Source organism: Setaria italica, chromosome VI (genome assembly GCF_000263155.2).
Source record: "Setaria italica strain Yugu1 chromosome VI, Setaria_italica_v2.0, whole genome shotgun sequence".
Taxonomy (NCBI): Eukaryota; Viridiplantae; Streptophyta; class Magnoliopsida; order Poales; family Poaceae; genus Setaria; species Setaria italica.
Genome location: NC_028455.1, coordinates 33,255,923 through 33,281,373, shown reverse-complemented (window position 1 = coordinate 33,281,373; position 25,451 = coordinate 33,255,923). Strand labels below are relative to the sequence as shown.

The window sequence follows — 25,451 nt, the reverse complement described above, 5'->3', positions numbered from 1 at the left end:
AGATTCGGCTACTCGAAGTCACGAACAGTAATGTTGAACCAGGTTAGCTGCTCTACCTCTTCTTTTGTTTTGCTCCATGCCTCCTGACCTTTTTAATCGCATGCATGGTTTCTATTCCTTGTACCATTCTCGGTGGGAGTTTCATTCTCATTAAGGGGATGTTTGGATACTAGGGGCTAGACTTTAACAATGTCATATCGGATGTTCGGATGCTAATTAGGAGGACTAAATATGATCTAATTATAAAACTAATTGCAGAACCTTGTGCTAATTCGCGAGACGAATCTATTAAGCCTAATTAATCCGTCATTAGCAAATGGTTACTGTAGCACCAAATTGTCAAATCATGGACTAATTAGGCTTAATAGATTCGTCTCGCGAATTAGACTCCATCTGTGCAATTAGTTTTGTAATTAGCCTATGTTTAATACTCCTAATTAGCATCCAAACATCCGATGTGATAGGTGTTAAACTTTAGTGGGGTGTATCCAAATACCTCCTAAATAAAGTGACACGCCAGCGTTTTTATGATGTGGCAAAGAATTAATGAAGAAAGAGGTGAAATGAGTTTCATCACCATGAAACTTTGCATACACTGTTCCAAGATACATATGCATGTGTCTTGCATGTAGCCTTGGAAACAATAAGAAAACAAAATTTTATATTATGTGGAGCTATTCCAACTGTGAATTAAATGATATCTTGCTTACGTGGTATTTTTGGAAACACAAATATGAAATGTCCATTGAGAATGATCTTAGATGACACCGGTAGAAATATTTTAGTTTGTGCTCTGCTCCCACACCCCGTTACCACGCGTGAAACTCCAATCACGTTAGCTAGCAACGTGCCATCGAAAGTCGTTCCCGTCGACGTTACGTACATGATCCATATTGCAACGTGAATCAATGAGAAATAGACTCGCTGCCCCTTCCAGATTAGCTATTATTTTATGCAGAGCTCATGTTTGGACAAGTAATAGACAATGTACATTTTCAACAAGCCAACAAGGTACACGTTACTTCACAGAGGCAAATTTTTCCAACCCACGAAATTAAATAATAAATGTGAAAACAATAATACATGTAGTAGCACACACACGAAATTACAGAGAGACGAAATTCCTTGGCACGTGGTATCGATCATCCACAAGCACTGCACACTTCACGTTGCAACGAGACGAGAAGGCCTCGATCTCCATCCACCAAATGCATGGTGCTCTACCATTTTTTAGCAGGAAGAGGAGGGATGCTCTGCTCGTTCCGGAAGAAATCGAAAGGATCCACCTTGCTCTTCACGGCTGCCAACCTCTTGAAATTACCTTTGAAATACTTCTCTCCCCAAACCCTAGCCTTCGCGTAGCTGGTGACACCACCCTCCAACTCGTTCGTCCCTAGGTCCAGGTCCCTGTAGTTCACGTACACAGCTCTAGGGTTCTTGGACACGTACGGCGTCAGATCCTCGTACACTCCCCTGACCCAGCTCATCCTCTTCTCCAGCGCCGCCGTCCCGTTCTCGAACCAGAACGAGAAGAACTGGAGCTGGTAGAGGTAGTTCCGGTGCGGGAACGGCGTCGCCGACGGCGAGATGCTGCCCATGACGCCGCCGTAGGGGTCGAGCATGACCAGCGCCGCCTCGGGCTTCTCGAGCCACTTCGACCACAAGCTCTCCCACGCCTGCCTTGGCATGGGTTCCTGCACGTGGTCGGACTTGACCTTGAGGAAGTAGTCTGCGTTGCTCCTGTTCAGGAGCACCTCGTTTGGGATGTTGGCCGTGTTGAAGAAGAAGAAGACGGTGGACTTGACCCAGCTCATCTCCTGGCAGTCCCGTTCCGCCATTCCTAGGTCAGGGAAGTGAGCTCGCATGGTGTCGACGAGGCGGTCGCACCGGCCGAGGAACAGGGCGACGAAGGCCGCTTGCTGGTTCTGCACGAGCACGCGGAGGTAGAGATCCCTGGGAAGGGCCGGCGCGATCGCCTGCCATTTGGTTATGAGATCGACGGCGGACTGGTTCCGTGACCGGCGGATGCTGAACACGGTGACGGTCTCCGGCACGGCCACCAGCCGCACCTTCCACGACAGGACGACTCCGAAGCTCTCGCCGCCACCGCCGCGGATGGCCCAGAAGAGGTCCTTCCCCATGGTGCTCCTGTTCAGCAGCCTCCCCTCGGCGTCTACCACGACGGCGTCGAGGACGTTGTCGGCGGAGAGGCCGTACTTGCGCGACAGGGCGCCGAACCCGCCGCCGCTCAGGTGGCCGCCGACGCCGACGGTGGGGCAGTTGCCCGCGGGGAACCCGAACGTTTGGTTGGCGGCGGCGGCGGCGTAGTAGAGCTCGCCGAGCGTGGCGCCGGACCCGACCCAGGCCTCGGCTCTCGACGCGTCGATGTGGATGGCGCGGAGCTCGCCGAGGTCGAGCACAGCGAAGTGCTCGTGGGGGTCGACGGAGGCGTAGGAGAGGCCCTCGTAGTCGTGGCCGCCGCTGCGAGTGCGGATGCGAACGCTATGCCGGCGGCCACAGACCACGGTGGTCTGTACATGAGCAGGCTCGGTGGCCGCAACGATCACGAACGGCCTCGTCGTGCCCGGCAAGACGTAGCGGAGGTTGCGGACGGAGGACATCAGGAGTTCAGAGTAGGAGTTGGTTGCTGGGGTCTTGATGAGGGAAGGCGGAATGGCCGCGGAGAGGCAGCCGAGGAATGCATCGACATCGCTGGAAGCTGAAGAGGATGCTGTTTTGCTGGAGAGGATGAAAAGGGTTACGAGAAGAAGGTGCAAGATCATTGGTGTTCTTGCCATGATTGATGCGTCAGTGGCAACTGTGTGTGGAGGGCTTGGAGCGCTAGAGATGTATATATAGACAGTTTGCGTTGAACTTCATCTGTGGCTCTCTTCATTTCAGAATATAAAACATTTTTTTCTTTTTTATAGGGAAAATGACCAAAGCTGATAAGTATACTCTAAAACGAGCACACGCCATTCTAGTTTTTTCTAAGTCAAATCATCTTAAGTTTGACCATATTTATATAAAAAATACCAAGTTTTACACGCCATTCAAATATAACTAGATTTACCATGAAATATATTTTTATAGTGTGCCTATTTGATATAATAATTTTGTATACTCTTCTACATATAAATTAGTTAAACTTAAGATAATTTACAGTTCTTCTGGGATAGAGGGTAGACATGGAAGTTATAACTGTAAATATATAAACCATGATTGAATCTATTGAAGCGTTGATTTATATGTTGATTGATTTGATTCAGTTCGGCATCAGAATTAACTTTAGCAACTAATTTCTCTTGCCTTACATTGCCCATCTTTACAGTTGATTACTAGTGCTTAGATGAGCTAAGCCAACAAAAAAAAAAGAAATTCTCGATACTAGCTCCAAGAAAGCAAATTAGCATTCTAACCCCAAACAGAGAAACATCTTAATATTTAGTTTAGATGACTCGGACTGCAAGAGTACATAGTAACTTTTCATAACTGTTTCTTTGCAAGTGCCAAACAGTTTATTTAAAAGTCTAGTATACTTAGGTAACCAGGTACTATAATCGGGGGTAATACGTTTTTTTTTGCCTAATATTTGGTAGAACTGTTGTGAAGTATAAGATCATATCATGAACACTATCGGGTAATGACGGATCCAGCCGCCTTGGAGTTCAGGGGGGTTCCTCTTCCTTCCCTTTATCTTCCTTCTTTCCTCTCAAAAATGGAGGGGGGTTAAGGGGTATCCATTCTTGATTCGCCCTGCTATCGGCACCTCAATTTAGAAAAATGCTAAAAAGAAGGTCACCTAGACTGTTATGGGCACGCATAAAAAAATGCAGAAAGATATAACTTGGAGCGTACCAAAGTCATCAGTCTTTTCTGTTCGCAGAGAATTTGACACGTCTGTTAGGTAGCAATAGCTAGAGTCTGAATTGGACACTATATCTTACCTTGAAACGTAATCTCGTCAGTAAAAGAGCCGTCTACAACAAGAAGTACCCTTCCATGGCCCCGGTACATATGCATCTGCTAATAACAGAACATGCCATCAATGTGCAGGTCAAGTTTATCTATATGCAGCTGACACACCTGCCACGTTTTTTTTAAAAAAAGCTAGACTTCGAATTGGAAACAAACCTCTTTGGTACACTGCTGAGGACCGGATCGAGGAGCCTACCCGAAAGAGCTTAATGCCTGCAGCCGAAGCTGACAGGTGACAAGTGGGAAACGGACAGCAATGCCCCCCATAAAAAGGGGCCCGCAACTAACGAGGGTAATAAGAGATATGTCGATAATGTTTGATGGATTAAAATGAGAGATTTTGTGTTTCCAACCATGTGGGCCCACACTCTAGGCCCTAGGCTCCCCACTACTGATCAGGGTATCGATATGGAGGCCTTGTTGGTCAATTGATATCCTTGCACCATGGATATTCTCTAAAGATTTATGCTTCTAACGTTGAAAAATCCATTGCATGGAAGTTGAAGATAAGCCTTCTCGTAAAAATATTGTACTATGCAAGAATTCAACTTTCAGCACGTGGAGGATAAATGTCAAGCTACCGTTTTGTACAAGAAAAATTAGGTGTGAAAGTGTGTGGTTGACTGAGACTCCACCAAAATTCTAACTGTATCCCCTAAAGTCCTTGTATTTGCCGGACCACAATCGTGTCGTCCTATCTCCTCAAGTCCTTGGAGTACTACATGTACAATTAATTAACAATTCGATAGATGAAGTCGTTATTTCATGTGATTCTCATTGTGCTAGCACCACGATGCAACTCCGTAGTCCTTTTTTTTTGTACGGCAACTCCGTAGTCTTCGTATACGTACCTGTTTTCTCATTCTTTTGTGTACACACTTTAGCAGGCCAACATGAAGTTGCGGGCTCGGGACCCGAGATTTTCTTGTCTTCTCATGAGCCTGCCGGGCTGCATTCGCCTCGATACAGACGCTGGGCGCAGCCCACACCACGCGACGAGTGTGGGAGAATTTTACACGCCCGGTGGCCACTTTAGTCCCTGAAAAGAGCCTAGGCGAGTCGGCGACGAGCGGGCGGCGGCAGGAGTCGGGGACTTGTCGTGGAGCCACGACAACCCACTTCCGTCGCCGGCGAGGCGAGGCCAGAGGCCGGAGTAGCCACTACGCCCATCCACTCACCACCACGGCACCAGCTCGTCCTCATTGCGAAGGTGAGTATCCTCGTGTGCGTGCTCTTAGGTTTTCTCAAAATTGATGGTCTGTTTCTTTCTTTCTTTCTTTTTTGGCTGGTACATGGTATGTTTCTGCTTGCTTGGTAATGTAATTGACGTTAATAATTTTGTCTGCAGTCGTATGAGAGGCCATTAGATTGGGACCCTTCAGAAGTAATTTGATATTATATTCTTTCACAACAAATCTATGAAGATGATCCTATTGAGTCTGGAGTCTGGACTAGTTCAATCTATTTTTCTTCTTACACTTTAGACATCCAGATTCATACTTTCTAATTCTAGAAGACAAGATAATAAGACCTCCTTGCTTCACAAATTGAATAGAGAAACTAAAAGATTCAGACATCACATCAGCATATGAACGTTCATGTTGGACGAGAACAGAAAATTTGCTTTTGCTTAAACCGGGATACAATGTCAAGTTGCTGATGCAAAGTACCAAATCCCAAGCGGATCACAAGCTCATGGTGTTACACAATTACACTGATGATTGATCACACACATCTCCCCTAGCAAGCTGGCAACAAGCATTCGCACGCAGAGACCTAATATGAGCTTTTGGAAGAAACGGAGAATAAGTATATCACTAATGGTGCATTTCTTTGGGAAATCGTGATTTAATTGCCAGGAGTAGGAGAATTTCATTCGGTCTGTGATTTGAGCGTATTCTTCCTTTTATGTTTTTGACGCAGTGCTGGCAAGATGCTGGATGCTCGTTTTCTCAAGTTGAAGCTCGACTATACGGAGATCAAGGACCTCGCCGTTGGCGAACCATGTCAGCTCCGAAGATATCTCCGTCGGGGGCCTAGTCTGGAGGGTTAACTGCTACCCTCATAGGTACAGCAAAGAGTTCGCTCCACAGCACTTGTCTATCTACCTCCGCCTTGTGAGCGAATCCGAGAATGTCAAAGCTATCTTTGAGGCTTTTGTGATGGACAAGAATGGCAAGCCATCGTCGTCATCTCATCCATGGAGGCGGGGTTTGCTGGTTTACACACCATCGAAGGAGTGGGGCTGGCATCAGTTCATGAAAGGGACTGATATTGAGTCGATCTACGTGACGGACGGCTCGGTCACCATAGTGTGCGGGGTCATCATCACACACGACGACGACCCTCTCGACGTGCCACCATCCGACATGGGAAGCCACCTCGGCCGCCTCCTGAATTCCAACGACGGTTCCGATGTTTCCTTCATCATCAAAGGTGAGACGTTTCTCGCTCACCGCGCCTTGCTCGCGGCCCGCTCGCCGGTCTTCAAGGCGCAGCTCCTCGGCTCCATGGCGGATGCCAAGATGACATCCATCACCATGCACGACATATCGGCCGCAACGTTCAAGGCCATGCTTCGGTTCATGTACACGGACACCTTGCCTGCGGACGACGAGCTCGGAGCTTCCCCATTAACCGAGGTGTTTCAAGATCTGCTCGCCATGGCCGACCGGTACGCGTTGGATCGGTTGAAGCTTATATGTGCCAGGAAGCTGTGGGAGAACCTGTCGACAGAAAATGTTGGTGCTACCTTAGCCTGTGCAGAGACGTATAATTGCCCGGAGCTGAAAAGGAAGTGCATCACCTTCGTGGCCAAGGATGAAAACTTGAAGAAGACCGTGCTAACCGATGGTTTTCTTCAGTTAGTGCAGAAGTACCCATCGATTGTTGCAGAGATGAGAGAGAAGTTCGGGGAATAGAGGCATGGATTATACCAACATACTGCTCCATGCACCATACAAGGGTATATGTTGGCACACAAAACACATACTAGGGTTTCAGGCATCTAATAACGATAGCTTTCTACTAGCTGTATTATGTTATCTGTTTGGGATCCTTGAAATGCTAGATGAGTCAATTCAAGTCGTGTACTCGTATTTTCGTACCATGGGTCATGTTGCGCCGCGCCTACTTTAACTTTACTGCTGCATGCAAATGTTTTGTGGTTCATCCACTTGATAAGCTAATTTACTACTCCGTAGTCCATGCAACATATATAACCGATGCATTAACCATACTAATCAGTTCATGGATTTGGCTACTAGGAAGCTCTTTCGATACCAAAATATTATTTTTTGAACATCATTAGCACGAGGAACTGAGTATATATATGTAATGTAATCAACATGAATACTAATCTAAGGTGGAATTTCACTGATGATGTTTTGGAGTAGCAACCAACAGCTCCTTGGGTTGTTGAGTACTTGACAGTCAAACTCGGTTGGCGAAGCAACTAAGTTCATTATGATGGTGGCACTGACCGGTCACTATTATCGTGCCGTGCGTCCATGAAGGTGGAAAGAGATGACCTTCAGGTTGATCCATCACTTTTATGGAATCGGTTAGGGTTTAGAAGGTGCTGGGATATGTTTTCTCGTAGGAACCCTTATTGGTTATACCATGAGGATTCGCCCGTTTTTATTTTAGTGTGTTGCATTGAACCTAGAACCAACTATCGGTTTGTTTGGATGCCCTGAACATGGCACGAGATGGGAGCATCACTCCCCTTAGAATCAGCATTGAGAAAAATGGTTAGCCGAGATTGCCCTTACCCGACGGCTGTCGCACTGAGTATCATCGCTCGGAATCCTTGATATGAAATTTGACTCCTAGAGTCAAAGATCTTCCAATGGGCCACATGCATCATCCACTCGACAACGTATACATGTACTAATCTAGAAAGGTACGCCTTTTTTCCCCGTGAAAAACGAGTGCAGCTGGATCTAACTATAAGAGCATTGTATCTCCAATGGTAAAAGAAAAACCTTGCTAGCTATAAGATCATCCACGTCGCTAACAAATATCATAATAGATAACCTATCTTACGGCCAAGCTATAGCACGTTCTTCGAAACTAATATGGGTTCACGTGTAATAGGGTAATAACTAATAATGCTACATGCGTATTGAAATATTATGTTATAGACTGACTATACTAATTACCGGGTAGCTTTTATCTCTTTTCATTTTTTTTTTCTCTTCGCTGCGTAAGTAAAAATCTAATGCAGATCTTTTGTAGCTAGCCAACATGTCATTGTTAGTACGTGCTTAGGCTAGTCCCAATATTGTATCATGTCACATAGGTAATGAATGAAGAGAAAGCGAAAAACTGTATTTTCATGAAGATACGAGACTTGCATTGGGTCCTGGGCAAAATCCAACTCATCAAAAAATGAACCATAAAAGTGACCCACAATTTGCAGTAAAAACATATACAACAATTATTTAGTTACGTTATATGTGACCTACTAGGAAACATCATGTGATGGCATCGGATGGGATCATATAGGCTCATGGCGGCGGTGCCTAGGGTCCACGATGCCGGAGGCAGAGCTGTGGAAGGCGAAGCAGAACAATGAGGAGGAAACAATCTCGATCGTTAGCTCTAGCCTCCAGGTGCGGCACGACTCCTAAGTCCTAACTACGGGTCGAATAACGACCAGGGTATATGAAACACCATGTGAGAATAAAATTTAATTGCGGCAGAAAAATACCGTACCACCAAAAAGGGGCTGACTTGAATTTCTGGGTGCGGACCATATCCGTCCTGAACTCGACTAGCATGTACTCGAAAACGAAAAGAATACGAGACGATGATCTCTTCGATCCCCTCTTTCGAAGTGTGCGTAGGTCAGGCTCAGACTAATCGATCTGCAATCCCCTTCTACAACTACTAAACATGGATGGCAGCATGTCATTCGACTCTTGTAGTTTCACGCATCAGTTCAAACTGAACTACGAGGTGACGAATAACGTCGCCCTCGGCGAGTCTGTCAGCTCTGATGACATCTCCGCTGAGGGGCACCCCTGGAGGATCGACTGCTACCCGCGTGGGGGAAAGCAATGTTTTAAATAGCGGGATAAGTCATTAAACGGTAAAATGCTAAAACAGCTGAGCTAAATAGGGCTATAGCGGTCAAATTATACATGAGGGTAAATAGCGGTACCATACCTTAAATAACTATAGAGGGCTATAGCAGCAGCTATAGCCGGGAATTTAAAACCTCGGGGAAAGGGTGGCTACTTATCTGTCTTCCTCGAGGTTGTGAGCGAATCCAAAGATGACGTCAAGGCTATCCTCGGGGCCTTCGTGATGGACAGAGATGGCGCTCTATCGTTGTCCCATCATAAGGGGTGCGTGCATGTCTACCCACCCAAGGGTAGCGGCAACATCAACGACTGGGCTGGCCACGGTTCGTGGAGCGAAGCGTTCTCGAGTCGTTCTACATGACCAATGGCTCGTTCATCATCATGTGCGGGGTCAAGGTTGTGCATGACAACCCCTTAGACTCTAAGATGTTCCACCCTCCCCTTAGACTCTAAGATGTTCCACCCTCTGACATCGGGAGCCACCTTGGCACCCTGCACAGAAGGCTCCGATGTTTCTTTCATCATCCGGCGAGGAGTTTCCCGCTCACCGGGCTGTGCTCGCCGCTCGCTCGCCGGTCTTCAAGGCGCAGCTCCTGGCCTCAATGGCGGATGCCAAGATGGCATCCATCACCGTGCACGACATCGCGCCCGCGACGTTCAGAGCCGTGCTTCAGTACATGTACACCGACGATTTGCCTGAAGATGAAGATGACGAGCTTGAAGCAGGCACTCCGTTCGAGATGTTTCAAAATTTGCTCGCCGCGGCCGACCGCTACGCACTGGATCGCCTGAAACTTTTGTGCGCCATGAAGCTACAATCGGTGCAACTCTGGCCTGTGCCGAGACGTACAACTGCCCAGAGCTGAAGAAGAAGTGCATTGACTTCTTTGCGAATGAGAAGAACTTCACGAAGGCTGTGCTAACCGATGGTTTTGTTCAGTTGGTGCAAAAGTTCCCGTCGATTCTCGCTGAGCTGAGGGTGAAGGTCGGGGCATAGAGGCCTGCTGCCTGCACATGCCAACAAATACTGGAGTACTTCAGTTGTTTCAAGCATATCTTTGTGTCTTTTCGAGATTTGGGTGAATGCTAGCTGAATGTATTAATAAGGTGCTTGTATTTTCGGTTTACAATAGTGTCACGGCTACTGTCTACTACTTGTATTTTTGAGTATCATGCAAAATATGCAGGGCCCACATGGCGGTTGCAACAGCCTGTGTAAATATTTTAAATCTACTACACCAAGAGACAATAACATTTGTGTAACAAAAATGTATTACAAGAATATAAACCCTCCCTCCTGCCCTTTTACACCATGAAGGCGGCATGTGTCATGGATGACCAAATTAATGTAATATATAGCTCGCAGGCGTTCGCATAGCTTCATGGTGTATTCAGGTGCTCTCGATCACCCTCTCTAAATGCTGAACTGACTTCTAAATTTGTATTATGATTGGTTTATTCCACAAAGATTGATTTGGATTCTGTTTACGCCTAAGGCACTTTTTATGGTACTTGAATGTTTCTATATAGTAGGTAAAATAAAGGAAAATATTCCCCTCAAGAAAAATGTTATAACTTCGCATAAAAAATGTTCTAGCTCGAATATAAAAACTTTGTAGACTGTTAAATGTGCTGAATAACCGTGCCAGTTGTTAGAACATCTCTCCACGTTAAAAAAAACTAATCTCCAAGTCTCCAGGAAAGTCCCTAGTAGGTCTACATGTTTTATTCAAGAATCCAATCAAACTTTAAAAACTTTGACTAATAATAATTTTTAAAATATTTATTTTTTATAAAAAAAGCCATGCATAGAGTAGCTTTGGAGAGCACTTACGTGATGTCATATATGCATTTAATTTTATAAAAGAAATATTGTAATAGAAAAAAAATACTCTAATAGTTCCAAGCTGTATTTTGTAAACCACGATAGTATCCAAACGACAAGTATTGACTATGCCACACCGCTACGCAAGAATTAGTTAGATGATTACGTGGCATAAATCGTCATTAGATGACATTAAACTATTGTTAAACTAAGGTGTGGATGATAAGTAATGCACCGGTTTAGTTACATTGGTAGAAAAACAGACCTTAGTCCCGGTTGGAGAGCAACATAGAGCTCGAAAATCTAACTGGGATTAAGAATTCGGGACTAAAGACCACCTAATACCAACCGGGACTAAAGGGTTTTATGTAAAAAACATTAGAAATTCTTGGACTACAAAATGGGTCTTCACAGACTACGAAATTTAGATCCGGGACTAAAACCTCTTTAGTCCCCGGTCCAATTTGTTCCGAGATGTTTGTTAAGGATAAAAGTCTTTTCTCCACCAATGTTAGTTAAAGGGTTGGTTTGCACCAAATAAAATATGAGGGATGAATGTTACTTGAGGGATTAAAAACATATTTTTCTTATTTTAGGGACAGAGGGAGTAGTTCAAATATATATTTATTTCCATGGAGAATAAAACCGTACTATTTGGAAATTAAGCTGTCCTGGTATTTTTGACCCACCAGTCAATTCAATGCGTGGCCGATCCAGGCGCCTCCTGAATCCTGATCGCTTTCCCAAGAAAAAGGAGAAAACCCTAGGCGAGTAGTACACGGCAAGCGGCGGCAGGCGGTTGGTCAAGAGGATATCGATTGATGTTAATGTTCACTAGAACTGTATCAGGATTCAGGAAGAGACAGAACGTGTGCAAAGACGATGGGAGGGATTTCTCGAGTTCAAGCTTGACTTGTCGCGGACCAAGGACCTCGCCGCCGGCGCCGGGGAGTTCGTCAGCTCCGTGGATTTCTCCGTCGGGGGCCAAGTCTGGAAGATCAACTGCTACCCTCCTGGTTCCAGGAGAGAGAAGTACGGCGACCACCTATCCATCTACCTCCAGCTCGTGAGCAAGCCGCCCAAAAGCGTCAAGGTCATCTTCGAGGTCTTCGTGATGCGCAGAGACGGCAAGCCATGCTTGTCCCACTTCTACTCGAGAAGGTGCATGCAGGTCTACCCATTACCGGACGGCTTCAAGGAGTGGGGGTGGCATCGCTTCACGACAGGAAGCGACCTCAAGTTTTTCTACATGGTGGATGGCGTCGTCACCCTGGTGTGCGGGGTCATAGTCGTCGGCGGCGAATACGAGCCCGTCTCCAGCGTGCCACATTCCGACCTGGCGAGCCATCTCGGCGGCCTGCTGGATTGCACCGCCGGCTCCGATGTCTCCTTCGTCGTTAACGGCGAGACGTTCCCTGCTCACCGGGCGGTGCTCGCCGCCCGCTCACCGGTCTTCAAGGCGCAGCTCCTTGGCTCCATGGCAGACGCCAAGATGCCATCCATCACATTGCACGACATGGATCCCGCGGCGTTCAAGGTTTTGCTCCGGTTCATGTACACGGATTCCTTGCCTGGGGATGATGAGCTCGGGTTCCCTCCATGCGAGATGTTTCAGGACCTGCTCGCTCTGGCTGACCGGTACGCACTGGATCGACTGAAGTTTATCTGTGCTAACAAGCTGTGGGAGTATGTGTCAACAGACACTGTTGGAGCTGCTTTGCACTGTGCCGAGATGTACAATTGCCCTGAGCTGAAAAGGAACTGCATTGCCTTCGTTGCCAAGGAGGAAAATGTCAAGAAGACCCTGTTAACCGATTGGTTTCTTCTGTTGGTGCAGAAGATTCTATCGATTATTGCCGAGCTGAGGAAGAAGTTGGGAGTATAGTCGTATACGTACATGCCAACATATATGCATCCATGTTCCATGCCAAGATGTCCACTGCAGGCTTTAAAGCGTAGCTTAATTTGTGATGATTTGAGGAATGCTACTGAATGCTATCCTGCATTATCCGATAATTAAATTTACCGACTTCTTTACGAGGTAAGATAAATGGATGTGGACCCTTCATTTTCTTAAAGAGAAAAGTTAATTAGATGCTTATTTTTACTGTGGAAACTCCCTGCTCCAACATGCAGCAGTTTTGATCACCTAGTAGAAACATTTGCGTGGGAAAAAACAAATTCGTTGGATGCATGCTCGCAGATCCGTAAGTTATGCATGCAGGCTTTCGTTTGTTGGTCTGCCCAACCATAGACCCTTAAACCTAAAATTTCCTTCCAATAGGCGGCGCTAATCTTAACAAATCATGCATGCAGGCTTCCCTGACTAACTCATGCACGCAGGTCTCCCTGCATGATGTTTTGATCAAATCGGCGGAACAAAAATATCATAATACAAACCCAAAATTTGTCATGTCGGAGTTAAAAAAAATCATGTTCTCTTAAAATACATAGCACCTCTACAGATGTTACTTAAAAAAAGGTTGCAACAAACGTCAGGTATGATAACGTATGCACATAGGGGTTCATCACATTCAAATAAAAAAACTGTAGCACATATGAAGAGACACATATATCTGTTGTTGATCCGTCTATTCATATCATGTTCATCTGTGTATACGCGGATCCCACCTATCAGCGATGTCTTCCTACTCTTCCTCTGCTCAGAACCCATCCTCTCATCCGCTGCTTTTTCCTCTTCCTCTTCCTCTTCCTTCGGGCTTCCGGGCTGCTGGGTGTCGGGGAGGTCCTATAGCTGCTGGGTGTCGGGGAGGTCCAATAGCTGTCGGGGAGGTCCAATGCCTACCAACCTTAGAAAAGGGGTGGGGGTCGTAGGAAGCTTCGTGGTGAAGGTGGGTTGCATGACGGTGGGGTAGTCTAATAGCTAAAAACATAAATAGCCTCAATATACGAGCGGCATGTATTAAACAATGAACACTTAAGTGACCGTGCTCGGAAAGCCTTCCATATCATAATATATAATGTACGTCGTGCTATGTATTCTTTTTTAATGAAAAAGGACCTTGAAAAAAATATAATTTTATTTGAAAAACAAAATATGAGCGATGGGCCACACTACCATGCTGGCTACGTGCCCAGGCTCATGAGACCCTTGTGGGGCCGCAGCAACCACGACTTGCAAAAAGACCAACAAAATGAACCCTAGCCGCCGCAGAATGAGAGGTACCGGTGTCGACGAGGTAGCTGCTGGCCGCTGTGCCTGTGGCCGCTGGCATTGCTGGGGCGGCGGTCGGGTGGGGTCGGCTGGGGGCTTTGGCTGGGGCACCGGCTGGGTGGGGGTGGCGGTCGGGTGCGGCTAGGGCGGCGGCCGGGTGCGGCGGGCCGGCTGGGGGTGGCTAGTGCGGGTGACGGGAATAGAAGGGGAAAATGAATCGTTTCCTCCATAACCAGTGGTAGGTGGGTAATTTCTTTGTCCAAAAGTAGGTGAAAGTAAGAAACCTACTTTTGGATTTGTATTAGAGTGAAAACTGCTTTTGAAGAAAAACACATATGGTTTTTTATTCTTTTGATTAGCTTTTGACTTTTGCAAAAGTAAAAGCAGGTTTGGAAGTCTAACCAAAACAAAGAGAGCCTAAGTAACCGACGAGGCGGCGTTGCAGAGCCGCGGCGTACGGGATGCAGGCCTGCGGCGAGGCGGACGGCAGAGAAGTCGAGCATTAACGTGCCAAGATGCTTGACTCCCGTTTCGTCGAGTTCAAACTCGACTACACGAAAGCCAAGGACGTCGCCATCGGGGCCGTCGTGAGCTCCGAGGACATCTCCGCCGGGGGCCACCTCTGGAGGGTCAACTGCTACCCTCGTGGGAGCAAGAAAGAGGACGCCGGCGAGCACCTGTCCCTCTAGCTCGAGCTCGTGAGCAACGACTCCAAGAACGTCAGGGCCATCTTCGACGCCTTCGCCATCATCAGAGACGGCACGCCGTCGTGGAGCGACGCCAGGAGGCGCGCCGACGTCTACACGGAACGCGGCGCCACCAAGGGGTGGCACCGCTTCGTGACGCGGCGCTACCTCGACTCCCTCTACGTGACGGCGGGCGGCTGGGTCACCGTGATGTCCGGGGTGATCGTCGTGCTCGACGACGAAGCCCTGCCGCCGCCGCCCGACGTCGGGGCCCATCTCGGCCGCCTCCTGGACCGCGCCGACGGCTCGGACGTCTCGTTCATCGTCGGCGGCGAGGCGTTCCCGGCGCACCGGGCCGTGCTGGCTGCCCGCTTGCCGGTCTTCAGGGCGCAGCTGCTGGGCTCCATGGCTGATGCCACCATGCCTTCCATCGCCCTGCACGACATCGCACCCGAGACGTTCAGAGCTATGCTCCGGTTCATCTACACAGACGCCTTGCCGGCCGCAGACGAGGAGATGATGCGTCATCTTCTTGCTGCAGCAGACCGGTACGCACTTGGACCGTCTGAAGGTTATTTGTGATCCGAAACTTCGTGGCAGTGTACAGTTGCTGCTACTTTAGCCTGTGCCGAGACATACAACTGCCTGGAGCTGAAGAACAAGTGCATCACCTTTCTCGCCGATGAGAAGAACTTGGAAGCCGCCATGCTCACCGATGGCTTTGTGCAGTTGGTGCAGCAATACCCATCGAAATTGTTGCAGCACCAGCATTCAAATCCATGCTTCAGGCCATGTACCCAGACGCCTTTCCTGAAGACGACGACGAGCTCGGGGATTCTCCAACTGAGATTTTTGAGCGTTTGCTTGCCATGGCTGACCACCATGCGTTGGACAGGTTGAAGATTGTGTGTGCCAGGATATCGTGGGACAATGTGTCGGTGGATACGGTCGCCACTACATTGGATTGCGCTGAAATGTACAGCTGCCCGGAGCTGAAGCGGAAGTGCATCAAGTTCTTTGCGGCGAAGAAAAATTTCAAGAAGGCCGTGTTAACCAAGGGTTTTGTACAGTTGGGCCAGAGGTTCCCGTCAGTTATTGATGAGCTGCGAGAGAGGGTTGTTGGGTTACGATTATGACATTGTGCAACACGTGTCCAGGCATAATTTTTTGTATGGTGTGTTAAGGCATTTTGGTGGCTGCTATATCTGACATATTTCCCAAGTACATAGGAACTTGTCTCGCCTTCTCGCAGTATTGAACAAAATTGCTGTCAAGTGACATTGTAAAGCATGTGCATGGTGAGTACATTGGTACACAGCTCAGGTGCAAAGAAAAAGATCATGTATAAATTGGTAGCCTAGTTGCGTTTTAAAATTCTTTGTTCTCTTGGCAATCGTGTCCTGAGGCTGGGTTATAACTTATAATAATGTTCTTTGAGATTTTTGCTTTTGCTATGCTACTATTAACCACTCTCTCCGTTATAAATTGTAGCCGTTTTGGCATAGTAAGGGGGTGTTTGGGAGGGGGTGCTAAATTTTACCACCCCCATTTTAGTCACTTTTAGCCTCTCCTCCTCCCAAACACCTAGGCTAAAATGGAGGGGCTAAATTTTAGCCCCCCATAATCCATTAGCCTCTCAAGAGGTGCTAAAATGGACTAAAAGTGCTAAAAGTGGTCCCCCTCCTCCAAAATTCCTCCCCTTGCCCCTCTCTCTCTCCTCCCTCACTCCTCCATTCCTCCCACTTGCTCATCGTCAGCCGCTTGGGCCCGGGTTGGACCGCGCCACCGTGCCGCCGGCCCCGCCCCGCCGCCGCCGCCACCGCCTCCGGCCGGCCCCGCCCACCGCCGCCGCCTCCGGCCGGCCCCGCCCGCCCCCGTCGCCTCCGCGCCAACCCCCGCCTCCTCCAGCCGGATCCGGCGGTGGTCATGCCGGCACTGGCCATGGCGTCGGCGCCCGCGGCCGCGGCGACCGGCGCCTCACCGGAGGGCAAGCAGCAGGCCGGCGCCCTTCTGCGACCCGGGGAGCGCTTCGGCTTCGGCGGACTGGTGCAGCGAGGCGGCGGCGGCGGCGGCGGCGGCGTCGGTGGAGACCGCCAGAGCTGTCCGCCTCGCCACCGCCGCTGCAGCCGGATCCGCGCCGCGCCGGCTCATGCCCTGCCCTGCCGCCGCGTTCCGCCACCTCCTCGACGCGCTAGCCGGCGCCGCTGCTGCCGGCCGCTTGCGCCCCGCGACCGCCCGAGAAGCCCCTGCTGAACACCAGCTGAGAGGAAAATGGTGGGAGGGGCAGCACAGCAGGGGCATAAGGGACATTTTATAGAAGAGGTGCTAAACTTTAGCCCTCTTCCCAAACACCCAATGTGCTAAAGTTTAGCCCTTTCATTTGAGAGGGCTAAAGTTTAGCCAGGGCTAATTTAGCCCCTTCCTCCCAAACAGGGCCTAAATCACAGGACCTAAATCACAGTACACACGAAATATGTACGTGTGCGGTGTGTAGCCTTTGAATTCACGACCTCTCCATGCCATTCCACCTACACCGTACATCTTCGCATTTAGAGAAATTCTATTCCTTTTTTATCCCTATTGTCTAACATTTTGATCCATTATTTGAGCATCTAAATGACTTCAAATCAAAAAATATTTAACTATAAAATTCTAAATCTTGTCAAACCGCACAATTTTCATATAATGTTTATTCCATCCGAGTCCATATGCAAAAGGTTATGAATTTCTGAATACAAGCTGAAATTTGGATAGCATAGATGGAAACTTACCCGTGTGTTGGCGCAATTTCGAGCCGACGCAAATAATAGATTGTCCTTACTTGCTCAATTTTGAACCAGCACGAATAATCCTAAGAATATTAATAGATTGTCCTTACTTGCTCAATTTTGAACCAGCACGAATAATCCTAAGAATATTTGTGCCGGTTGTATTTTGAGTCGGTACAAATACTGAATTATTTAAACTGGACAATCCATTATTTTTGCCAGCTCGTACCGGCTCATTTATACTTGGCACATGCGAGAATTGACCTCTCCAAACATGGTTCAAGTGAACCGATGCCGGTGCTTTGGTTATCAAATTCAATGGCATGGATTGTGTGTGTTTGTAGGGGGCAAGTGTTCCTTTATGTACGTGAGCGTCCATGTCTATTGTGTGATTTGAAAAAAAATCAATGGCACGCACGCCATGAGACGTTTGCTTATTACCAAAACACTCGATTATTCCATAAGTAAATTTCTCGGAGGGGCTTGAATTGTTTCATAATAACTGAAAGATCACTCGAAATAAGAATTTTGTATCACGAGCGGTCTGCACTTTTCAAGAAAATACACAAGTGGACACTCTCGCTCTACAAGACCACAACTGAAGAGAAGGCCCAGCGGGGGCTCCTATCTATCTTCTGATAAATAGTTCTTGGAGCAACTCAAAAGCTCCCTAAAATTACCCTAAAACTTTATTTAGATGAAAAATAAAAAAAAACTTACCTCCAACCGCTCCCCCATCCTTCCTATAAAAATGCCCGGACGTTGAAAACACCTCCATCACCCCGCACATATGCCCCCCGGGGGTGAGGGGAGGGGGGGGGGTTTCCTTCCTCAATCGCTTCGTCCTCGAAATTTCCGGCGCAGGGGGAGGAGCCCGGCAACTTGGACACGGCAGGTTGGATGTGCGTGAGCAGCTCGGCGACCTATTCCGCTCGAGGCGCCCCGCCACTGGGCCACCCGCGCCCCAATCTCATCCACACCTGCGCTCCAGGAGCCACCGCCGCTGCCGCCACGCCCCATCGCCACCGCCGTCCCGTTCACCCATGCCGCCCAATCGCTACCCCTGTCCCATCCAACGCCGCAACCCGCTTAGCCACCGTGTGGCCTCCGTCGGCCCCGCGCGCAGCAGCTTCCCAGACAGCGGGCTGCTGCGGCCAAGCACGAGCTCACCTCGCCGTGACCCGCCCTGCTCCTTCTTCATTGCGATGGCCAAGTACGGGCCTCAAGCTCCAGCCATGGCCGCTCCGTCCTACCCACTCTCCTTCCTCCCTACTCAGACTCCAATCGAACCTGCGCCCGACCTCATGCGCCGCCTATACTTAGCCGGCACTCCACCACCACGCGGCCCCGCGCACAGCCTCTTCCTGACCGGCATGCACCTACTGCCTCAAGGCAAAGGCATATTCATGGATGGGGAGAGCATAAAATCATTTGCAACTTTCCACGATCAACCCACCTCTCTCTGTGTGTGTGTGATGAACTGATGATAGCTTTCAATCTTTTGGCCTTTTCCTTTCTTGGCCTTCTTCTTAATTTTCTTGGCCATCAAGCACACATCAATTTCATCATTTGATGGGATGGATTGAGGAGAAGATGAAATTTGGCTTGGTTCTTGACTAACACCCATATTACACATGGGGCTGATATATCTGCTTAGACTGGTCTGACCGGTTTGCCTAACCGGTCTGACCGGTTCCTGTCTAGAACTTGTGCCATACATTTCCTTGAGAGTGATCCATACGTGATGTGCATCAAGACTTATGTGACGATCCTCATCCTCATCCATGAGAGCATCTAATACATCGTATACCTCTTCACTCAAAGCACGAGTCAAAATGCAAGTTGCTTGAGAGTTGAGTTGTGAGTATTTCCTTTCCTCTTGGGTTAGTTTGGAATATTCAAGATTTGGAGGATAAATGCTCACATCAACAACTTGCTCAATTTGAGGACCCATGACCCTAAATATATCAAGAATATGAGCTGACCAAGAATTGTAGTTCGAGTCATCGCATGCAAGTGGCTCGAAGTCAAAGGTTACCTCATTCGGTGTCGACATCTTTTCTCACGGCGGTTAAGCTTGGATGTGAGTCCTCGCTCTAATACCAATTGAAAGGATCTTGATGTTGCTTAGAGGGGGGTGAATAGCGAATGATAGTTTAAACAAATTTCAACCAAATTAAATCCTGTTGCCTGGACGGACCGGTTAGACCGGTTACCTAGACCGGTCTGACCGGTCAGGTGCAGTGAGGCACACCAATGTGCAGCTCGATCCCCTCTTCAACTTCTAGCACCAACAAGACTTGAGTGTAACTTCTGTGGTTAGTTTCCTGCAGGATAACACTGTTCCTACACACACAAAAAAGCACACCCAAGTAGATCGAAACGGAAGCATAAATATTATGCTAGAATTGAACAAGTGAGGCAAACCAAAGGGAGACACGAGGATTTGTTTCTTCAAAGTTCAGATTCACCCCTATGAATCCTACGTCTCCGTTGAGGTGCCTATTGGAATATTAGTCTATTTCAACTCTCTTCCAACAAGCCGGGTCCCTTTCGACCACTTCCCTCATTTCCACTAGCTGATCTTTTTCCTTGCGGAGGCAAGATCACAGCCCTCACAAACTTGCCGCTGCTCACCACACCTTGGGAGCTAGCCGGCAACGCCTAGCCGTCTAGGAGACACTCCTCCAAGAGTAACAAATGCTCCAATGCTTTCTTGACATCAACCACAAGTGCTCAAGCTATGGATTGCTCTTCTCAGCTCACAATTGCTCTCAATTGTGTTCTCTTTACTACCCAACTCACAAGATCTCATAAGAATCACACAACCTCACAAAGAGGGGTTGGGGAGAGCTTCTCTTGGCTTTTGCCTGGCTCAGAATGAACAAAGGACACTATTTCAACCTCAGGAACAACAACCTCCAAAAGAGGAGGTCGTGGGGTATAAATACCCCATAGCCCCAAAACTAGCTGTTATACACACTGGCTAAACCGGTCAGACCGGTCTAGTTTGAAAACTAGCCATTGGGTCACCAATCCAGAGATTTCCACAAGTTTCTTCAGAAAACTCATTTCGAAAAATCTTCCAAAATAATCCGGATCTCTCAATTAGCATCACCTGGACACCTGGACCGGTCAGACCGGTCTCCCAGACCGGCCAGACCGAAAACTCTCAACACTCACCCTTGATCGACCCATAGGATGAAACTGACCATTGTTAGCTAATATGGAACCTTTTAGCTCACTCAGGGGTTTTTCTCAAGGCAAAACTCACATAGGTCAGCTAAGAGCACTTTTGGTGTTGTCAATTAGCTAATGTTGCATCCCTCCTGATAGTACAACATACTTATGCTCTAGAATAAATATAAACACTATGTTTCCACTTGAGCTTGAAAGTCTTCATCCATGTCATACTTTGATCAACAATCATTTTGAGGGCTCTTAACATAACTGTTATCTTGAGCCCATCCATCTTGAGCTAGTGACTTAGGATTCTCCTTTGTTTATGTAAGACATACTTGAATCCTTAAGCCACTCCATTTTACCAACCAAAATATATTAGATGCATTGCATTACTACCCTCAATAAGGCTTGACTTGATATCTCGAAATCCCCAAAGGATAGCCACTTCACCTTAGTATCGTTGTTCATGGCTCAAGTCACCACTTGACCAAACCTTGCTCAGTACCTCGTTGAAAATCTCTTGCTTGATCTCTTCATCCATTCAAGCCATTATGAGTTTAGCTTTGCTTTTGACATCAACACTAAGATCCCATTTGAAATCCGCTTCAAATGCTTGTTCTTGATTGATAAAGAATTTTTTATGTGTTGCAAGCTTCCAATAATAAGACCAATAGATAACTCAAAAAACACATGTCCCTTTTATAATATGTGCAAGAAGTCTTGCAACTATCCACTTATGAATATTGCCATTCTTTTCTTAATGATCCCCTTTTCTTTATCAAACAAGCCATTATATGCTTTGGAGAGTTATAGATCAACCATCATAAAATACGTCCCCAAATTTCTCTTTTACTCTTGCTTGTCATTGATCTTTTATTTGTATCATGGGATTACACACTTGCTTGCTATCTTCCTTTTGAGCTATATGATACTCATTCAAACACATGAGTCATTATTACAACATGAGTATAAGAATAGAATCCTGCTCACAATCTTATACAAACAAGTTAGTCCTTTAATCATTTTGCCATTCAATCAACCAAACCCACTTAGGGGCCTAAATACACTTTCACTGCCCACACCGCCGGCCCCATGGTCTCGTTGTTGGGGGTTCGGATCCATGATCGGTGCGCTCGAATTCATGCCGCTCGGTTGAGAGGTTGCTGACTCAGCGCTATGCAGCGCCACCTGTGCGGAGGTACGGCTCCTGCGGTGGTTCATCCTTGGTGACTACAGGTTGCTGGTGGGTGTGGTTACTATGACCTGGGGTGCGGCGGCGGCTCGCGCGGGCCCTAGGTAGGAGGCTCGGGGGTCTTTAACGGTCTTTAGACCCGGCAACCTACCAAGGGGTATCTCTAAGGTAGTAGATTGATTGGTGGGGCTCGCTGAGATTAGGAACTTGAAGGTGGACGCCGACACATGATTTAGACTGGTTTGAGCCACTGAATAGCGTAATACCCTACATCATGTGTGTTGTATTGCGCTAGTTGTATAGAATTGCTTTGAAGAGAGTCCCTGCCTCGCCTTATATATCCAAGGGCAGGGTTACGAGTTGGTTGTTTACAAGAATAATAGTCAGATACAACTAGAGGAGTTCTACTCTATTTACAATGAGTACTTTTCTAATCCTCGACTAGTTCCCGTATATTTTATGTAGACCACACCATCCTGCGCCATGTCTCCATGTCAGCCACATGCAGATATCCAGCCCCATATTTGGGATTGTTCAAACCTTCTGGTGGACCCATAGACGCGGTAATGGCTGCTCGCATGAGCCTTGGGCAGGTGGCTCGGGGGTCTTAAGGGCCTGCCTGCAATGGTGGCTGCTCAATTTGACCGGCGGTTGTACGTGGGCACTACAGTGGCAGCGGCGTGGGGGACCTTGCAGCCCAGCATGTGGCAACAGCTCGTCGGAGCCACCCGGGGGCTGCTTTGTGTCAACCTTTGCTGCTGTGCGCTGCAAGGATGCCCATGGTGCACGTGGTGGCATTTGGTGGCAATAGGGACGCCCGCCTACGCAACACATCATGTGGCACAGCAAGGGCAGGTTGCGGCCTGCAGTTAGACTCGGCTTGGGGATTTGGGGCTATGGCGAAAGCCTTGCCCATTCAATGGGCCGATGATGACGATGCTTTTTGGCGCCATTTACTTCCTTGGAAGCGTCAATCAACTTGCCTATTTTCCCTAGCGTCTCCAGTGCTTCTTGGGTGCAGACCATCTGATGGTAGGTGATGGTGGTGCAAGTGGCGTCACACTCCTCATTGGAGGTTAGGGACGCCCGCCTACGCAACACATCCTGCGGCACAGCAAGGGCAGGTTGCGGCCTGCAGTCAGACTCGGCTTGGGGATTTGGGGCTATGGTGAAAGCCTTGCCCATTCAAATGGGCCGATGATGACGATGCTTTTTGGCACCATTTACTTCCTTGGAAGCGTCAATCAACTTGCCTATTTTCCCAGCGTCTCCCGTGCTTCTTGGGTGCAGACCATCTGATGGTAGGTGATGGTGGTGCAAGTGGCGTCACACTCCTCATTGGAGGTGTTGTTTGGAAGCTCACGTCATGCCTAATGCGGAGGCGTGACTAGTTTATTTTCGTCAAGAAAAAAAGAAAAAAAAAAGGAAAATAGCTACTGGTGGTGGGCGAGGTGCTTAGGGCGTTGGCGAACGACCTGCAGGGAGTTGCAGGTGTGGTGCTGTGATGCAAATTTGAGTTGAGTGGAGTGACGGTGTTGTGCGGCTCGTGTTGATGTCTCAATCCGATCGGCCTCGGAGTAGGTTGTTGAGCTGCGTTGAGTTTGACCATATTGTTGATTTAATCCAACTGCACGATATTGGTTGTTGAGTTGAGTTGAGAGGTGTCTTGGTGTGTACAGTACATGTTAATGTCCCAATCCAACCGACCCTCATAATTGTTGCAGTTACTGTTGAGTTATCAGTACTTTCAGTTTCATTTTTTTTTAATATATTCGGCAGTTCTTCTGCCTGGATCGTCAAAAAAAAGTCTGATGATGTTGAACCTCGAGCCCACCAGCTAGATGTTGTTACCTGCATGGGCAGGCCCTTTGTTTAGGCTGGACTGAAACTTGGCAGCCCAGTTAGCCAGCCCATCCAACCCATGTCTGAACTCGCTAAGCCCAGCCGTCTACGAGGCCCGTGGGGTTTGCGCCGGCCGGCCGCGCTGCCGCTATATAAACCCTAGCTGGCGGCGAAAACACGAGGTCCGGCGGAGGCTTGCTGCGGGAGGCAAGGCGCTGGAGAGTCGGGGAGGGGCCATCGTCCTGTCGCGGCATTTGCCGTGAGTCGCGGAGGGGTCCTTCTCCGGCAAGGGGAGGGAGACCGGTGCGTGCGCGACTGGAGGAGACCCAAGTTGGGAGCGGGGAAGACGAGCGGCCGGCGGGCGGCGGCGCGACTGTTTCTTCGATCGCTCCCACGAACAGGAAGGCAACAGTCCCACCGACACCAACACGTCAGGCGGCTAGTCAGTGAGTGCCCCCTCTTGTGCTCCCTCTTCAGTTCCTGCCGGTTAAAGATTTTTCTTCCAGTCTGAATTTGTGCAACATTTTACCTAATGTTTATTAGACGGTGGAAGGATTAAAAATAACTGATTTTGTGATGTTTGGTTGTTAATTTTATGGCCATCGTTTGTTTTTGGTTTAGACTAAATTTAGCTGCCAATTCTGCAGTGGGCAAGCAACACAGCTCAGCTGGGTTAGATGGGCGGCCTACTGATTTCCGTTTCCAGGAATTCAGATTAGATTACGAGAAAAACAAGCACCTTGAAGCTGGCCATGCCATCTTCTCAGACCCCTTCTCTGCTGGCGGCCACATGTGGAGGATAAGCTGCTTTCCGCGTGGAATTAATTCGGTGTATGACAAGGGCGAGTATCTCTCTGTCTTCGTTGAGGTAGTGAGCAAACCCTGGGTCAGTGGTGTCAGTGCCGTCTTCGAGGTCTTCTTGATGGACAAGAACGGGGAACCATCAGTAACCGCTTGGAAAAGGTCAGGGGTTCATCTGTTCCAACTCCAATGGGACGTTTGGGGGTTTTCCCGGTTAGTCTCACAGACTGATCTGGTTAAAGATTATGTAACAGAGGAGGGACACATAAGGATCGTTTGTGGAATCATGGTTGTAAATGACCGCTCCATTCCAGTACCACCTTCAGACATTGTAGAACATCTATGCAACATGCTAGATAGCACAGATGGGGCAGATGTGTCGTTCATCGTTGACAGTGAGACGTTCCACGCACACCGAGCGGTGCTTGCTGCTCGCTCGCCGGTCTTTAGAGCGGAGCTCCTTGGTTCCATGGCTGAGGCTACAGCACCATCCATCACCCTACATGACATTGCCCCTGCAACATTCAAACTCATGCTTCGGTTCATGTACACAGACACCTTTCCTGTAGACGGCGAGCTGCTTGGTGATTGCCCCACTGAGATGATCCGGCATCTACTAGCTGCAGCTGACCGGTATGCATTGGACCGACTGAAGCTTATGTGTGCTCAGAAATTGTGGGACAATGTGTCTGTCAATACAGTTGCCGCTACCTTAGCTTGTGCTGAAATGTACAACTGCCTGGAGTTGAAGATCAAGTGCATTGACTTCTTTGCAATGGAGAAAAATTTCAGGAAGGCTGTGTTAACTGATGGTTTTGTGCAGCTGGTGCAGCAGTTCCCATTCATTATCGTTGAACTGCGAAAGAGGCCTGCGACATGACATCGTTGCGATTCATCTCCATGTGTATAGT

The 25,451-nt window shown here is 48.2% G+C and overlaps 4 protein-coding genes and 2 pseudogenes across 4 annotated transcripts; 5 read left to right on the top strand and 1 right to left on the bottom strand.

The window, feature by feature from the left end:
* Nucleotides 1-949: 949 nt before the first annotated feature.
* Nucleotides 950-2,808, bottom strand: LOC101771937 (berberine bridge enzyme-like 18). The gene has a single exon (XM_004973881.4). The coding sequence runs from the start codon at nucleotides 2,796-2,798 to the stop codon at nucleotides 1,221-1,223; it is 1,578 nt and encodes a 525-aa protein (XP_004973938.1). The 5' UTR covers nucleotides 2,799-2,808; the 3' UTR covers nucleotides 950-1,220.
* A 3,103-nt stretch (nucleotides 2,809-5,911) lies between these two features.
* LOC101758714 lies at nucleotides 5,912-6,899 on the top strand (annotated as a pseudogene).
* A 1,978-nt stretch (nucleotides 6,900-8,877) lies between these two features.
* Nucleotides 8,878-10,065, top strand: LOC101758307 (annotated as a pseudogene).
* Nucleotides 10,066-11,367: 1,302 nt separating this feature from the next.
* Nucleotides 11,368-12,778, top strand: LOC105913493 (BTB/POZ and MATH domain-containing protein 1). The gene is made up of 3 exons (XM_022827797.1): nucleotides 11,368-11,403; nucleotides 11,750-12,494; nucleotides 12,606-12,778. The coding sequence occupies exons 1-3, from the start codon at nucleotides 11,368-11,370 to the stop codon at nucleotides 12,776-12,778; spliced, it is 954 nt and encodes a 317-aa protein (XP_022683532.1).
* Nucleotides 12,779-14,583: 1,805 nt separating this feature from the next.
* Nucleotides 14,584-15,890, top strand: LOC101757889 (BTB/POZ and MATH domain-containing protein 1). Its single transcript, XM_014805379.1, has 3 exons — nucleotides 14,584-14,747; nucleotides 14,793-15,317; nucleotides 15,650-15,890. Exons 1-3 carry the CDS (start codon nucleotides 14,584-14,586, stop codon nucleotides 15,888-15,890), a joined length of 930 nt encoding a protein of 309 aa, XP_014660865.1.
* A 2,675-nt stretch (nucleotides 15,891-18,565) lies between these two features.
* LOC101757494 (BTB/POZ and MATH domain-containing protein 1) lies at nucleotides 18,566-25,420 on the top strand. Its single transcript, XM_022827796.1, has 3 exons — nucleotides 18,566-18,914; nucleotides 24,387-24,601; nucleotides 24,653-25,420. The coding sequence occupies exons 1-3, from the start codon at nucleotides 18,566-18,568 to the stop codon at nucleotides 25,418-25,420; spliced, it is 1,332 nt and encodes a 443-aa protein (XP_022683531.1).
* Nucleotides 25,421-25,451: the final 31 nt, after the last annotated feature.